The sequence below is a fragment of the Euleptes europaea genome, chromosome 2, assembly GCF_029931775.1.
Source record: "Euleptes europaea isolate rEulEur1 chromosome 2, rEulEur1.hap1, whole genome shotgun sequence".
In the NCBI taxonomy this organism is placed as follows: domain Eukaryota; kingdom Metazoa; phylum Chordata; class Lepidosauria; order Squamata; family Sphaerodactylidae; genus Euleptes; species Euleptes europaea.
The window spans coordinates 27,528,672-27,546,231 of record NC_079313.1 but is presented as its reverse complement, the minus strand read 5'-3'; the positions used below and the strand labels follow the sequence as shown (position 1 = coordinate 27,546,231).

At 41.6% G+C, this 17,560-nt stretch overlaps 1 protein-coding gene across 1 annotated transcript in view; it reads right to left on the bottom strand.

Annotated features, from left to right (window-relative positions):
- RGL1 (ral guanine nucleotide dissociation stimulator like 1) overlaps positions 1-17,560 on the bottom strand; it is a 123,566-nt gene that overhangs the window by 52,367 nt on the left and 53,639 nt on the right. The window contains exon 4 of the mRNA XM_056845125.1: positions 3,886-3,963. Coding sequence (XP_056701103.1) covers positions 3,886-3,963 — 78 coding nt within the window. The remainder of the gene's footprint in view (positions 1-3,885; positions 3,964-17,560) is intronic.

Below are 17,560 nucleotides of genomic sequence, written 5' to 3'. Positions count from 1 at the left end.
GGGGGGAGGAGCCGCCGCTTGGTCAGCTTCCTCACCACTTTCGGCCACTTGCGCCAGCGTCTGGAACAGCCGTGCTGTGCCTGCTATTTAGCAGGTGCAGCCTTGCTGTTTTCAATGGGGCGAAAAGCCCCAGTTAAACAAACAAAAAAAGGCGCAAAACGGCTTTTTTTTTGTTTAACAGCGTTGGGGAAACAGATTAGGAAGAGGAGCCGCTGCACCGAATGGGCTGCTGGTGTGGTATGCGTTTCTGTGATCCTGAAGGACTGCCTCCTCCCATATTGTCCAGCCCGCCAACTAAGGTCTTTCTCACAAACTCTCTGTTCAACCCCTGTAAGAGGTGAGATGTGTGGGTACCAAAGAGTAGGTTTTTTCAGCTGTGGCACCTGGCCTCTTTTAGGCATCACACCAAAACATTTCTTTTTACTAGGCTTTTGATTAAAGGGTTGATCTTCTAACATATTTTTATAGTCTCTTTTTTTTAGTCTCACAACCATTTTGAAACTCTTATTAAGCAGCTCATGTTATTTGCTTCTCTAGGTTTTTAATTGTTAGCATTTATTGTGCTGTGTTTTTATTGTATTTTGTAAGCTGCTTTGAGTAGGGACTCTGGAGAGGCATAAATGTTTTTCTAAATCAATAAGTAGCTTTCCTATTTCATTATTTCTTTGAAATATTTATATCCCACCTTTCATTTTATAAACCAGCCCACACAATATATGCAAAAACATAAAACCCCTCTATTGTTCTGTTTTTCAGGTTTTTCCCTATTTTGCCTGATCAGGTTTGATATGACCTGGTTTGGTATAATCTTTTTAGAAAGATTGCAGTCCAAGTTCACTTGCATTCTGTGTGGATGGAAAGGTGCATGTTTTGAAGGTCTTTACCACATTAATGCCATCTTCCTATAGCAATACTATAATTAACTTCTCTTTTTTAAGCCAGAAAAAGACCTCTGGTGGTAAGGAGATGGCAGCCATGGGGTCTGAAGCAAAGAAAGTGTGACCTTTATTTAGGTCAATTTCTACTTTTCCTCAGTCTTTTCATGCGAGGGAAGCGGTGCTCAAGATGGCATAAACAGAACACATGATGAGGGAAGAGAGTTGCAGCCGAGGGAAGGGAGTTGCAGCCTTGGATTGGCGTTGGGGTAGTGCACAAACACCTAGTTTCTTTAAATGAAACGAAGTCCTCAGGGCCAGATGAATTGCATCCAAGGGTACTTAAAGAACTTGCAGATGTAAGTTTTGAGCCTCTGTCCATTATTTTTAAGAATTATTGGAGAACAGGTGAGGTGCCAGAAGACTGGAGGTGAGCAAATGTTGTCCCCATCTTCAAGAAGAGAAAAAAAGGAGAATACGGGTAACTACAGAGCCATCAGCTTGACTTCTATACAGGGAAAAGTTTTTGAACAAATCATCAGTCAGTCAGCCCTTGAGCATTTAGAAAGGATGGATCTGATTACTAAGAGCCAGCACGGGTTTCTCAAGAATAAGTCATGTCAGACTAATCTTATCTCCTTCTTTGAGAAAGTTACTACCTTGCTGGATCAGGGGAATGCTGTAGACATAGTTTATCTAGATTTCAATAAGGCTTTTGATAAGGTTCTCCATAATATTCTTGTTGAAAAATTGGGAAAATGTGGTTTAGATCCTGTTATTGTTAGGTGGATCTGTAATTGGTTGACAGATCGCACCCAAAGAGTGCTTGTTAATGGTTCCTCTTCCACTTGGAGAGAAGTGACTAGTGGAATGCCTCAGGGATCTGTCCTGGGCCCTGTGTTGTTCAATATCTTTATAAATTATTTGGATAAAGGAATAGAGGGGATACTTATTAAATTTGCAGATGATACTAAATTGGGAGGGTAGCAAATATGGTAGAAGACAGAGCCAGGATACAGGATGATCTTGACAGGCTGGAGAATTGGGCTAAAACCAATAAAATGCATTTCAACAGAGATCAATGTAAAGTTCTGAATTTAGAAAGGAAAAATCAAATGTATAATTATAGGATGGGGAAGACTTGTCTCAGCAGTAGTGTGTGCGAAAAGGATATTGGGGTCTTAGTAGACCAAACTGAACAAGAGTCAGCAGTATGATGCGGTAGCTAAAAAGGCAAATGAGATCTTGGGCTGCATCAACAGAAGTATAGTGTCCAGATCATGCAAAGTAATGGTATCGCTTTACTCTGCTCTGGTTAGACCTCACCTAGATATTGTGTTCAATTTTGGGCACCACAATTTAAGAAGGATGTAGACAAGCTGGAACATGTCCAGAGGAGGGCAACAAAGATGGTGAGGGGTCTGGAGACCAAGTCCTATGAGGAAAGGTTGAAGGAGCTGGGTATGTTTAGCCTGAAGAGAAGACTGAGAGGGGATATGATAACCATCTTCAAGTACTTGAAGGGCTGTCATATGGAGGATGGAGCGGAGTTGTTTTCTGTTGCCCCAAAAAGTCGGACCAGAACCAATGGGTTGAAATTGAATCAAAAGAGTTTCCGTCTTGACATTAGAAAGAAATTTCTAACCGTTAGAGTGGTTCCTCAATGGAACAGACTTCCTCGAGAGGTGGTTAAGTGCTGTTTCCTTGGAGGTTTTTAAGCAGAGGCTAGATGGCCATCTGTCAGCAATGCTGATTCTATGACCTTGGGCAGTTCATGGGAGGGAGGGCATCTTGGCCATCTTCTAGGCATGGAGTAGGGGTCACTGGGGATGTGTGGGGGACGTAGTTGTGAGTTTCCTGCAGTGTGCAGGGAATTGGACTAGATGACGCTGGTGGTCCCTTCCAACTCTATGATTCTATGATTCTACATCTCCTCCAGCTTTCCTTTACTAATAGTCTCCTTGGTCTCCATTGCATTCTAGTTAGGTTGCCAGTGGAGCGTTGGGGAGGGAAAGGAGGGGGATGATGTTTCTTGTGACTCTCTAGGAATGTTCCTGATCTGGGGAAATCCTACAGCGTCGTATGATGTCACTTCCAGGTTCCGTTCTGCTAGTCTCCATCCCCCAAATGCTCCTACCACAGTTGGAGCTGGTTTTGATGGTTAACTGCCCAAGGGAGGAGGGGTACTCCTCATCTGCTAGAAAGCTTTGGAAATCTTTCTCGCAGCTGGCCTGTGTATGCGCAGCCCCCAATAAGGGACTGCACAGAAGCAATGAAGATGAACTACTCTTTCTGTAAAAAAAGAAGTTGTGTTTTATTTTTTTACAAATAGGTCAACAAATGTTCTTTCAAGTGAATTAACATCCATACTGTGCTTTCAAAAGTTTTCTTTAAAAAAGGAAAGGAAGGCAGCCAGCCTACCTAAAGCAGAGGGGAGAGGCAAGACAGACCAGTTACTCTACATTGGGTTGGATTTGTACTTCTGTCAAATGGGTTGTCAAGATGAGGAGCACCCCAGCCTGAGTAGGGAACAGGGCTGCAGGCCCTGATTTCAAGGTAAGAAAGTAGGATGGGCATGTGCATCAAGTATATGGAAGCTTTAGCTACAGTTGGGGGGGGGGATAAACAGTATGAAAAATAAATAAATACTTCCTTATGAATCACAAGACAAAGGCAAAAGAAATAAACCCAAACCAGAACACAACCCAGCCAAACTTAGGCACTTTTAAAGCTCATATATTTTAATGAGAAAGATTTGAAGAAACACTGAACTTTACTTTGACTGGCTCACATCCATGGTCTTTCACCTATTCAGCCCAGTCTCTCTGCATGACCCCCTTTATGGAATTCAACTCCTTCCTCTGATCTTCTGTTATGAGAAAGCGGCTACCTCTTTTTTGTACATTAGGCAGATCGGTGCATAGTTTTCTAAGGAAAAACTGACCACATCCTTTTCTTAGTACTGAATCCCAGCTGTGATTTTTGCTGTTCAGAGAAAAGCGACACTTACTTCCTGAGTACTGTTTTGGTCTCAGCAGAGTTCTGACTCCCATCTTCTTCACAGTTTGAGGTTTCCAGGTTTCCATATCTAAAAGCAACAGGAAGATGTACAATTTACATAGTGGTGAGAAACTGTGGGGCCTGCCTAAGTAATTAGATATTAAGAATTTACTAAGAACTTGCTGAGTGACCAACTATTGATTTCTTTTTTAAAAAAACAAAAACTTACTAGTCTCCTGCATCCAACAAATTGACTGATTAGTTCAAATCAGTGTGTGAAAATCATTTATTCCTTTGGGTTGTCACAGATAGCATTCCTCTTCAATGAAACTAATATAAGGCCAAGCAGCCAGAAACTCAATGCCCCCTTTGCTTCACAACTCACAGTCTCCAGGCCACCAAACGAAATGCACAGTAAGAGCCGAAGCCTTGCCCCAGTGGCTCAGGGTGGGGTGCGCGGTTCACAAGACCAGAGGGTAAAATTACCTAACTGCACCAAACCTCCATTTCTTGACAATCTCCTTCTAACCAATAGCGCAAGTTTCTTCCTAGACATTAAGTGAGGCTTTGTTCCAATTCTATTTTTTCCTTCACTTCTCCATCCTCCAGCATGTCTGTTTCCTCAGGTCTCTGCCTTTCATCCTAGTACTCAACTTGACCTTCTTCCTTTAATCATCCTGTGTTCTGGCCCATCTCCCTACCCTTCCTAGCAAACCTTTCTTTCCCCCATCATACCTCAAAGCCCTTCTTCTCCTTCAACACTGTGAGGTTTCTTCAGGGCCTCCTCTCTTATTAGTCTCTCCTTTCCTCTCTACCACTTCTTCCCTCCTCCTCCAACCTCCTCTTCCTTCATCTACACCTTCCTCAGGTTCCCATTTCTCAGTATACAGCCCTCCTTTTAGTCACTTTGCTATAGGGTTCCATACTGCTCTTCCTCCTGAGATCTTGAACAAGTCCCCAGCTTGCCCCATAAAACTATCCCTGGGTGTATGTGATGCTTTAATATCACCCTTACTAACAATGCTCCCTTCTCTTATATTAGTGAAAGGGCAAATATTCTGGCCAATTTATTCTGAGTAGTTGGAATGTTCTAGAACCGTGTTGGCGAACGCATGGCACGCGTGCTGCAAGTGGCACGCCGAGCCCTCTCTGTGGGCACGTGCGGAGCCGTCACGTCTGCCTAGGGCTGTGCAGTGTTGCCGTGGTGCGGTGCTCCTTCTTCCCAAGCCCATGCTCCCCAAGCCTGCGTTGGCACCCTCCCTCTCCTTGCACCCGGGGCAAGCCCCTCCCTCTCTCTCAGCTGAGCTGCAGCAGCAGCTCAGCTGTTTGTCGGGCCCCGCCCGTCTTCAGTTTCTTCCATTCTGCTTTCCTAGGTAGGTATTACCACATTGATTGCTCTGCCTTTTTTCTTTTTATCCCTGCTTACTCTGTCAGCTTCTCATCATCCCTTACCATCCAACTGACTCTCTTCACCCCATTCCAACTGCCTTTTCAAACATCAACATTGTTTTTTTTCCCTTTACAGAATGTTAAGCGCCGTGCTGACTCACCTATATATCTAATTCTGAACTTGGTCCCAGGGTGCAGCTGTTTTAAAAAGGTCCTTTACAGAGACAACAAGGTACTAACATCTCAGCTGAACCCTCCCCTCCACACCAGGTACAATTATCTCCTAGCAAGGAAAGAAGGCAGAAAAAGATTTGTCTACCAGGAACAATAGCCACCCAGTTGGGAAGGACATTTTTAATTGGGAAAATGTAGAAAGTTAATATCCTCCCAGCCCAGTGTGGTCTGTCCCTATGGATGCATTTTAGGGTGAAAAAACCATGTGGAGATCTAGTCATGGATCTTCAACCTAATGTGTGGTTTGGCCTTTAGTCCTCTTGGTTTCAGTCTGAGAGCTAAATAGAAGAAAATACTTTTCTCCCCTTGAAATCTATGGGATTCAGAAGTACTTGAGGAGCTGGGGGTGGGGGACATGGTTCAACGGTAGAACACCTGCTTTGCAGTGAGTAGACAGTACTGACCTTGATAGACAAAGGTCCATGAAGCTTCAGGTGTCCCATGTGGCTGGTACTACAGTGGCTTTGTTCTCAGACGTGGGCCATATCTTTGACCCTCCTGTCATGCCAGGATGTATCTCTGTCTCTCTACCTAGCTTCCCCAAGCCGGATTTCTAGAAATATCCAACTCTTTCTAGAACAAATCATCTGATAGCTGCCAGTTTTCAAATTTCACTGTGCATAGCAAAACGTGGTAAGCCCCTCTCTGATGGTTGTCTGGGAGTATTTCCCTTTTTCATGATTTCCCAAACAAGGATAAAATTATTCAACGCATCTCTGAGATACCACTTAGCAGAAATACTGTTAAAGATCGAGTACAGCGCATGGCAAGTGATGTTAGTCAGCAGCTCACCACTGACTTACAAAAGGCAGCCTGTTACTCCATGTGCTTGGATGAAAGCACAGATATAAATAATCATGCAAGGCAAGCAGTAATTTTGTGTTATGCTGTTGGTGACATCATGAGAGAAGAGCTGGTGAAACTGGTGTCTTTGCCTAAAAGAACACAAGGGATAGATATCTACAATGCTGTGGTGGAGGCTTTTTTGTCACAAGACATAAGACCAGAAAAAGTGGTTTCAATTACTAATGATGGGGCACCTTCTATGGTGGGGGCAACATCTGGTTTCATACAATTCTTTGTTAAAGAAACAAAACATCAAGTCATTCAGTTCCATTGCATTATACATCAAGAAGCTCTTTGTGCCAGGGACAGCAGCAAAAAATTTGATGATGTCCTCAAAGATGTCACAAAAATGACGAATTACATCATGGCTCATGCTCTGAATTGTCGACAGTTTCAAGCACTTCTTGAGGAGGTTCAGGCACAGTATGTCTACTTATGTACAATAATGTCCGGTGGCTGAGCAGAGGACGAGTCCTGGAGAGTTTTGTAGTCTGCTTGGATGAAATTAGGCTGTTTATGAATGAAAAAGGGCAGGAATATCCACAGCTCACTGATATGGCCTGACTTACCAACCTCATGTTTTTTACAGAGTTTACACAACACTTCAATGTACTGAACCAACAACTACAAGGCGTAGGGAAAACAGCAGAAAGGATGTTTTGTGATATCAAAACATTTGAGAGAAAACTGCAGGTTTTTGAAAGAGACCTTGAAAGTGGGCAGCTGAAATATTTTCCAAAACTAAAAATGCATTTAGAAAATTCTACATCATTTGCAGACAATCCTACAAGCCATCAGGAAATGTACAAGGAATTTTCTAGTATTGTAGCAGCTGCACAGGTGAATTTTAGCAACAGATTTTTACAGTTCCGTAAGATGGAGACAACTCTGTGTTTTCTTACTTCTCCAGATAAAGCCAAATTTGAAGAACTTGATCTTTCCTGCCTACACTGGTTAGATTTAGAAAATCTGAAAACTGAGCTAATAGAATTTCAAGAAAGCTCTATCTGGAGAAATGAATTCTATGGCCTGCGTGAAACACTTGAGAAGATAGAAGGGATGACAAAGGATAGCACAGTTAGTTCTGGAAATGAAATCCTTAAAGTGTGGAATTCTCTACCAAATAATTTTAAGTCAATGAAAGCACTTGGGATTGCTTTCCCTACTTTGTTTGGATCATCTTATGCTTGTGAGCAGCTGTTTTCAGCTTTGAATTATATCAAATCTGACACCAGAAACAGACTAACAGATGACCTGAGTGTTGCTCTCAAACTTACAAAGTATGAGCCAAGGGTGGACAAATTATCAGCATGCACACAACAGCAAAAATCACATTAATTGTTCAAAAGCATGCCAAATGCAAACTTTTACCTTTCAATAAAAAGTTGTTTGTATCATTGAAAGCTCTGTTATTGTGTTTTTCTTTTAAGGCAAAAGATGTTAACGTATGAGTTGTTTTTTCTAAACTAAAACCTCAGTATTCAGGTTAAATTGCCGCATTAGCACTCGGCGATAAATAAGTGGGTTTTGGGTTGCAGTTTGGGCACTCAGTCTCTAAAAGGTTCGCCATCACTGTTCTAGAGCTTTCAGTCAACCAGTGCCACAGCCTTCACTGTCAGAAGGGCAACTTATTCCAGATAACTGTAAAAGGTTCTCACACTGGAGAAGAAAATGTAACCCAAGCCTGGAAATTTAGCATATGCCTAAAAAGTCCTTTCTCATTATCAGTTTATGCCATCAAATGAAGTAGGTGGTGCTTAGTAAAAAGTTCTATGAAATCACGTATTAACCATAATAAATAAATATGCAAGCTTCCTCTCAGAAATATGAAATGTCCATGCTTTCTAAAATTCCTTTTGTAGTGCTGCTTCATTTATTTATGACTAGCCCACTCTGATTAGAAATTAAGCTGTATATGCAAGGAATAAATGCAATTTGACATTTTTCAGCCATGCAGAACCTTAATTAAGGTTGCAAGTATACAATTTGTATGTTACCACTCTCACTATATTTAATGCTTTACCTTTATTATTGCGACGTATGCGCCAGAACTCAGCACATTTTTTTCTGGACTTTCTCAAGTCTGGAGGGGAGGGGAAGGATTGGGGAAAATCAGCACATTACATATGAGTACTGGCACTACCTTTTGTAAACAGCACAAATTACCTAGTAAATTAAGGCTTTTCCCCAGTTTACGCTGCAGTGCTAACCAGAATTACACCCCTCTAAGTTCATCAAAGTCAATGGGTTTAGATGGGCGTTGGTCTGCTTATGATTGCACAACTAGCAACTAACTGATCAAATCTGTGTAAATTTACAAAATACAGCTGAAGGGTGTAACAACATTTTTAGATAATGCATACATCATGGATGTCAACTGCCAGAGTTTTCATTCTGGTATTCATTCTAGTTACCTGGGCTACGTGGTTTCTTTGTGACATTTCCCTCCCCAATTTATGTTTAAAAATCACATCTGTAGCTCTGCATTATAAACTTCATTATCCCCTGTGTACCAGGTGATAAAATTTTAGGAACGTATCCCAGGGATTTTCAATCTTTGATTTTGTACCATTTGTGAGATAGGAAGAAGTGGTGACTTACTGATATTTCCTGTGGATTCTACTGTTTATTATAAAAGCTGGAGAAAATTATGATGAGGTCAGCCTGCCTTCCTGTACAGGATGTGTGCAAAGCTGGCTCTACAATTGATATGTATGTCAAACAGACCAGAAGTGAGAGGAGTACACCATATGCTACACCCTTGTACACGGCTCCACTCCTGATATTTTAGAACTGCTTTTATTCCTTTTCTGACCTTATGCTGTTTATGTTATAGGTTTTTATCTAATCTCATAAACCACCTCAGGGAAATGTTTTGTTGGTTGAAAGGCAGTTAAATAAATATTCTAAATAAATATTATCCTACATTTTTCTGGTACTTCCGAAAACAGTGTCAAGGAAACTGTACTACCGCAATTGCAGCAGAAATAGTAATATCCAGATTCTCATGTAAAATCTGCTGAGCTCTACAGAATTTTGGGCACACCTCCATTAAAAAGAGAATTTGTATACTTCATGAGTACTCATCAAGCTTGGGGGGAATGTGATTAATTTTTACTGAAAATAGAAAAGAAGCCTGGTATGGACATGTCTTGCAGTGTTTGTAGAATAGAATAGAATAGAATAGAATAGAATAGAATAGAATAGAATAGAATAGAATAGAATAGAAATTTTACTTATACCCCGCCCTTCTCTGGTGCATCGGGCTCTGGCCGGCTAACATCATACAAAAAATACATTTTAAAATATAATTAAAATAATGAACAATTACATATAGACGGCACCCCAAACACTGTTCCACCTTAGGGAGGATGGTCCAAGAAGGCTGCCATGCACCAAGAATAACAGTCAGGGCCAACAGCCAAGATTGATGCCATTCTTCAGGGGAGATGGAGACAGAAGGAGGGGGAAGGAGGGCAAGGGAAGAGGAATGGAAGTAAGGGATGGAGAAGGAAGGAAAGGAAGAGGAAGGGGAGTAAGATAAGGGAGGCCAAACTCAACCATAAGCCTGGCGGAACATCTCCGTCTTGCAGGCCCCGCGGAACTGGGCCAAGTCCCGCAGGGCATGGGTCACACTAGAGAGGTCCACCAAGCTGGGACCAGGGCCGAAAAAACCTTGGCTCTGGTTGAAGACAGACAGATGATTTTAGGGCCAGGGATCACTATAAGGTTGGTTCCAGTAGAGCGTAGTGCAGTATAGTACAGGTGGGGTGTATGAGTGCTCATTTTTCAGAGATCTCCAACAGAACGTTCTTGCTAACAAATCTTAAGGATCAAGTTCAAGGATTTTGCCATTGGAATTATCCCATTCACTTTTATCACTCTTAGGAATGAATGGGAAAGGCTTTATTGTATATAAGTATTTATTATATGCAATATATTATTGTGTTATATACTGCATATAATAAATAAAATAAAGCTGGTTGATTCAAAGGCTTCACTTCTCTTTATCAACTCTAGACTTGGTTACTGTACCAAACTATCACAATGATCTTCAACCCATGGACTAGGGACCCTCGGGAGAGTCATGGAGCCCCCTAAGAGCCACCTTTTTTGCTGCTCTTTGGAAAGACCTATATGTGCAGACAGTAAGGGTGTCACATCTCCTTCCTCTCCTTACATGCAAGCTAAAAGGATTGGTTCAGCCAGTGTGGTATAGTGGTTAAGAGCGGCAGTCTCTAACCTGGAGAACCGAGTTGGATTCCCCACTCCTCCACATGAAGCCTGCTGGGTGACCTTGGGCCAGTCACAGTTCTCTCAGAACTCTCTCAGCCCACACGGAGGCAGGTAGTGGCAAGCCACCTCAAAGAGTCTCTTGCCTTCAAAACCCTACGGGGTCGCCATAAGTCAGCTGTGACTTGGCAGCATTTTCCACCACCACAGGCAGATTCAGACACCCACCCTCCCCATTAAACCTCTCCCTTGACTTGCCTTTTTTTTCTCCCCACCCAGCACAGCCGAAGGTGGCCACCCTACCAGTGGTTTCTTCAATGCTCTGCACATGTGGCAAAAAAGAACCTCCTGATGAGGTTTTAACTCTCACTCCTTTTCTTCCTAGTATGTGACTTTGATGTCATGAACTTTCCTGTTATGAGTTTGCAGCTCAATGGACCCCATGCTTAAAGGTGGGGACTAACCGTGGTTCCCAGTTCTGCAAAGGCTGGAAACCACTGTTCTATCTAAGCTCCTTATTTCTTATTATCAGCCATATTTGTCCACTTTAATTCTGCAGGTTGTTTGTTTTATCTTGTTTCTTGCTTTCTTTGCTTGTGTTTTTCCTGTCTGGCTCCCACTTCCCTATATAACTCAGTTCAAACTTATTGTAGTATAAATATGTCTTCATGGTCCAGCTCCTTCTTATCTTTTTAAAAATATTTTATTTTTTATAAAGATAAACAGAACAGAAAAAAGAGAAAATTAGAAGCCAAATCACAAACAACAATTACAATTACATCAAAGAAAATAAAAGAAAAAATATATATATGGTATGATAAACAATGATATAAGAAATAACAATAAGGGATGATAGCAACAATTAGTAGCACTAAATAGCGATATAATAATTCACATTAAATGGTGATTATGATAATATATCTTAACATAAATCATAAGATAACCTATACAATACTTGATAAGGACAGATTTTTAAAAAGCTTGCAATAGTAATTACTATTATAAATTTCTGAAAATACTTCCTGAATAATAAAAATTGAGTTCACATATTACTGTCATCTATCCATGATACGTTTAAATTTCCCCCCTCCATTTAACACCTTTTCAATACAGTATATCAAGAGGGTTTTTAATAATTAATATCTTATCTTTTGCCCCTCTTATCTCTTCGTACTGCAGTTCTAGTGCTGCTTTACTTCCTGTCAAACCCAAAATCTCATCTGTTCTCTCTCCTCTTTGCCCCTTTCCTCTGTTTGTTAAGGAACGCTTTGTCTCTTGAGATTAGATCACCACAATTAGGTGGGTTTCTAAACACTACTTGAAGACACAATTGTTCTCCCTGGGCTAATGGCCTTAAGTCTCCCGAATTTCCCTTTTGGAGTGTTCCTGTGGGAACCTTTAACTTGACACTCCTTTGTTTCAAAAGTGCCATGGGTATAATAAATAATATTCATATTTTTCTAGATTTGACTCAAATTCTGCAGTGGAGGGCTTCCAGGAGTCAAAATTGCTCCAGGGTCAGAACAGATCAGTGAAACTGATAGGAAATCAACAACACACATCCTACTATTCTGAAGCGATAGTGATACGGTTTTAAGACAAAATTCTTTTTAGTGTTAATTTTGAATAAAAGCCCAAACCATAACACTAGAACAGTAGCTTTGTTTGTCACAACATTTTGTGGTTAAAAACGCAGCAGTTTCCCTTGTTGATGATGCTCACTGACTGGCTGTCTGATTGATATGAGTATATTCAGAAACTATTATATTAATCCAATAAAAGCATGATATACAGTGGAGAGTCACTGGCATAGAATAACCAAAGTTGCTGGTTCAATTTCCACATGCGGCCCTGAAAGGAGTTCCAGGCACACCTGAGATTTTGGGTGGGGACATGGCTCACTGGTAGAGCATCCCCTGCAGTAGCTGGTATTCCCAGACATTAACTGGGATCCACTGCTTGTAACAGTAATTCTATCATTACCATTTGATATATTTGGATTTGCCTTTATTTCTCTTCTTATTGTTTTGTTTACAGAATGTTTATCTTATTAATTAAAGGTTTGTAGTGATGCATACAGTAAATGCTGAGAAAATAAAATATGGAGGGGCATATTTCTGGCATCCCAGTTAAAAGATCACACAGCAGGTAATGTGAAAGGTCTCCAAATAGAGATGTGAGGGTCTAGAACAGTGGTTCCCACCGCCCCCTTGGTTCCACAAACTCAACCCCAGCACCTCCTACCCTATCCTATAAAAAGCATTATTCAAAACAGCGGTTTGCATGACTCACTAAAGAAGATAATAACAATAAAATTTCAAAACAGTAACAATTAATTGCACATCTATTCAAAGTCAAATTAAAACTTTAAACTGAAATTTATTCAACAAAACTGATTAATTTGATCCAGTGGTACAAGCTCTTCAAAGTCTGGAAAAAAATTCTGATAGTTTCCACCAAATTTGCCAGCATGGTGCCATAGCTTGATCTATTGTAAATTAGTGAACACAGTTGAAGGGGCCCACCTCTAGCGCCCCCTGCTGCCCCCTTGCCTCTTAGTTCCCCCCGTAGGTAATTCCACTGCCCCCCAGAGGGTGGTATTGCCCACTTTGGGAACCACTGGTCTAGAAGGTCCTTACACATGGACTTTTTTCCAGGGCTTTTTTGTGACGGTACTCACCAGTACTGAGTACCATCTTTTTCAGGGCTCTCCTAAGTCCTGATCCTTATGTGCCGCCCTAATCCACTCAGCCAGAAAAGGACAGAGCATACCCAGAGGGAACAGCCTAGTGGGAATCTGAAAAGGGAGGGGGGAATCGGCACAAACTTATATATGAGTATTGGCTCCTTTTTAAAGCAAAAAAGTTTCCCTTTTTTCAATTTATCTAGTAAAAACGAAGAAAATTTCGGTAAGCACTGAAAAAAACACTCCCACGGAGGGGGGGGGTTCTTTTGGAATGAGTAAAATGCTTTTTAAGACAAGAGCTTATTCACTCAAAAATATTATGCAAGACAATCTGCAGCATTAGTTAATGGTAATTCCTAAGTATACTGTAACATATACAACATATTTTCCGGAATGGATATTGTTTAAATATGAATAATTCTGGCAACAATAAACATGCTATGATGTGTTTCATGATAAATTATTACAGAGATCAGGTTTTTCAATGTTATAAAGTTTAACTTGATATCCAAATATGTGGGTAATACTACCTACTATGACTCCGCAACTGGGTTTCTATCCAAATAATGTACTTTCTTTTCTTTACTATACAGTTTGTTTTCTGGTATTAATTTTTAATTTTACCTTTAATTACCTTCCTCTCAAATGGCAAAAATTACTATACACATGTTTCAGTAGCACAGACTGCAGTAGTTTTCATCTTTCTCACATATCTGGTATATTTTCAGTTTTGCTTGTAATAAACTAAGGCATTTATACATGTAACTAAATATGAGTACAACTTCACATGCTATTCAAGTTATTAATGATGTGTTTTATGTTCTTAGAACAGCAAAATAAGTGTAGGTCTGATAGGATAGTAACTATTGCATGTATTTCAATTTTTCTCAACATTCCCCCTTCCCCCTGGGCTCAGAGTACTCCATACTGATCTAATAGACCAGAGTTTCCCAAACTTTTTAAGTCATTGGAGCACTTTTCAGGAGAGAAATTTGTCACGGAGCACTAATTTTCACCTAGCACCTATATACTAAACCGAATGACAGTAGTATTTTTCTTTCCAATCTCTTCATGGAGCACTAGGAGATGTTTTGCAGAGCACCAAGTGGTCCTTTGGAGCACAGTTTGGGAACCTCTGCAACAGATCAAGGGTCTGACATAGTATTAGGCAGCTTAAATAAAGGGCCATGGCTCAGTGATAGAGCATCTGCTTTGATAGCAGAAGTTTAAAGATTCAGCCCCCAGCATCTCCAGTTAAAAGGATCTGATTAGGTGAAAGACCTCTACCCGAGACCCCGGAGAGCTGCTGCCAGTCAGAGTAGGTAAGACTGACCTTGAGAGAGCAATGCTCTGACTAAAAGCAAGGCAAAAATCACCTAAAACAGAAAAAGTGGCCGATCACATGAGCACAGCGTCTATCAAGCGAGGCAACTTTACCACTCTGTAACCTCCTCAGCTGGTAACATGATTTAGCCCTGTCTGCTTTACTTAAACACCATACAGTCTTTAGCCCAATTGTAAACATACTACTTCACTGGAATCAGTGAAAAGGTTACTCCAAACAAGGCCTTTGAAGTCAGTGGGTTTGCAGAGGATTAAGTCTATATAGGATTGCACCATGAGAACCTTTCCTTTATTGCCCCCAAAGCAATTACAATCACAGCCCTTGGAAAAATGCAAGGGTTTTCCTGTCCGGTCACTCGAAAAGTGCCTTTCTTTTTCATCTGCCGCTGGCAGCCCTGAAGTCCCTGACTAAAGAGAATGAACATACAATATATAGCCTGGTGTTCGATAAAAGAGCTGGACTGACAGTTTGCAAACTGATGTTCTTTGTGAAAGTACAGAGGAGCAGCAACAATGAGCAGCTGCAGAACAAGCTTCCCTCTGCCATTCCCAGGGCTGGGCCTCAGCCATGACTAAAGTGGGTCTCTCCCCACCACCAGCGGAAGGAGCTCAGGAAAGCCATGCAAATCACTCCCCAGTCTGCTCTCCGACTAAGAGCCATCCCCTTCAAAGAGGAATTGAAAGCCACCACTTGCAACTAAAATTCTGAACAGTGGCCATTCCGAAACAGATTTTTTTTTTAAGGTATTGGTGTTTTTTGTTTGTTTGTTTTTGTTTTTTTAAATGAGCACTTTCACCTCTGGATTTATAGTACAGTACAGGAACTCATGTGGATGATGCGTAGTAGACTGTACGAAGAGACTAGTTTTCCTTTTTGCCACATTTGGACCAAACAAGCTGCAGACTTGGACCAAAAGCCAAACAGGGTGGAATACAGCTTTCTTCATGTACAGTTTTAGGGTTGCCAGCCTCCTGGAGAACTTTACAACGGATCTCCAGTTTACAGACACCAGTTCCCCTGCTCAAACCCTTTCTGACTATGTATTACTCTTCCTACACACTTGACACTGAGAGACACTGTCCTTCAGTGTTACTCCTCTGAAGATGCCTGCCACAGCTGCGGGCGAAACGTCAGGAAAGAAAATACCAAGACCACGTTTACACGGCCCGGATAACCTACAAGAACCAATGAACTCTGACCGTGAAAGCCTTCGACTCCTTATATTAAAAAGCCCTGATGGGCTATATTCCTACTGCCCCTCCCCAACAACAACTGCCATATTACTGTGGCAAGAGACAGTGACTGTTCATTTCATTTCTGGTCCATAGCATTGATATGCCTAGACGCTCTGTTAGCAGGCTTGGTACCACAGGCAGCCCATTCCTGAGGGGAGGGGCTGCGATGGCTGGAGGCAGCACAGTGGCGCCACCTCCAAAGGAGGATTCAGTCCCCCGCAAGGCAGAAAACTGCCCTTACTTGCAAGCCCTGTGGAACCGCTCCATAGCGTTCCACGGGGCTACGCTACCTGAAAAGGTGGAGTAAATGCAAGTAAGGGCAAAGGGGCGATCCTGGCCTGAAAGGGGGTTAGGAAGCCGTCTAAAGGCAGCTCCACCCCTAGAGCACCCCCCAGGATGACAGTGCACAGATGTGCACCGTCAGGATGCTGGTGGAAGGTGTCCTGTCGCGGTGGCACAAGTGGTGCGGACGCCGGCGCAGTTCCCTTCTGCGCCTGCTAACAACTTTCGACCTCCCAGGTCAGGAATGGGCTGTAAGAAGCTAGAAATCATTTCTGCAAAGTATTTAGTTGGATTCAACCAATGGTTTTTGCCTCTAAATCTTATTTTTTTAAACAAGTAGTTGCAAATTAACTCCAAAATATTCCTAACTAGCCAAAGGAAGAGCACACAAAGTATAATGCATTGTAGAGTTAAAAAAGGAAATACCCTGAACTTTGTTTTCAATTTTTTAAAAAAGCTAGAGTTGACATTTACATTCATGGATTGTTTGTTTGGTGGACATAGATCAACATGTATACTAGTAGCTTCTCATTGTTCAAACATCAAAAGGGAATCTTCGGCTGTATAGGCATGATTAATACAGCGGAATACAAGAGAATGAAGAGGAAAAACACCACACAATCAACAACAAAGCTGTTGGAAAAAACAGCATGGGGGGTGGAAGCTGACATTTTAATGTCCAATTTAAACATGTTTTTTCTTAAGGACAAAATATGGGAGTAGTAAATTTAGAGGCTCCCAAATGGCAGCTTGAAGTGCAGCAGTTCTTGATTGAGTACTGTTGCATTTTAATAAAAATTATTGTTTTTTTTAATGAAGTGCTGCAGTTCTGCCCAAAAGGCTTCTGCTTGCTTCAGATATGCAGGGAAAAGGTTTATCTATCTTTCTTTCTATCAGAGTTTTATTCTACTCTTCCTCTGAGGAGCTCAGTGCTGCATAGATAGTTGTCCCCTTCCATTTTATTCGCATAGGTAGGCTTGGCTGTGAGAAAGAGTGACGGGACCCAATGTCATCCAGTAAGCCCCATGAGGGATTGAAATTGAAAATAGATGCCCCCAGGCATAATCTGACACTCTAACTACAACACCACACTGGTTCTCATGCCGCTTTTCTGAACACCCATTTCCTCCTCTCCCCTAACTATGACCTCTGTGCAAGAATGCGGACTCTGGAGCTAATGCCTCTCAAGTACTTCCCTTCCCAGCCTTATATATTCCATGTAGTTTGCAGCAGTATTACTCAGGTCTTCTACAACTTTGGTTGCCCAGCTGACCTTCCAAGACCTCCTCCATGTGCTATGTCCAAGATGGCTTCTAAAGCCAAAACAGCATTGTTCCACTCTTCCCTGGTGTCTGACTTTGAATGTTCTTCCTTCTGCTTGCCTAGCAAAGATAGGTGCTTTGACCCTAAGCCTTGGTTTCACTTGCACTGCATT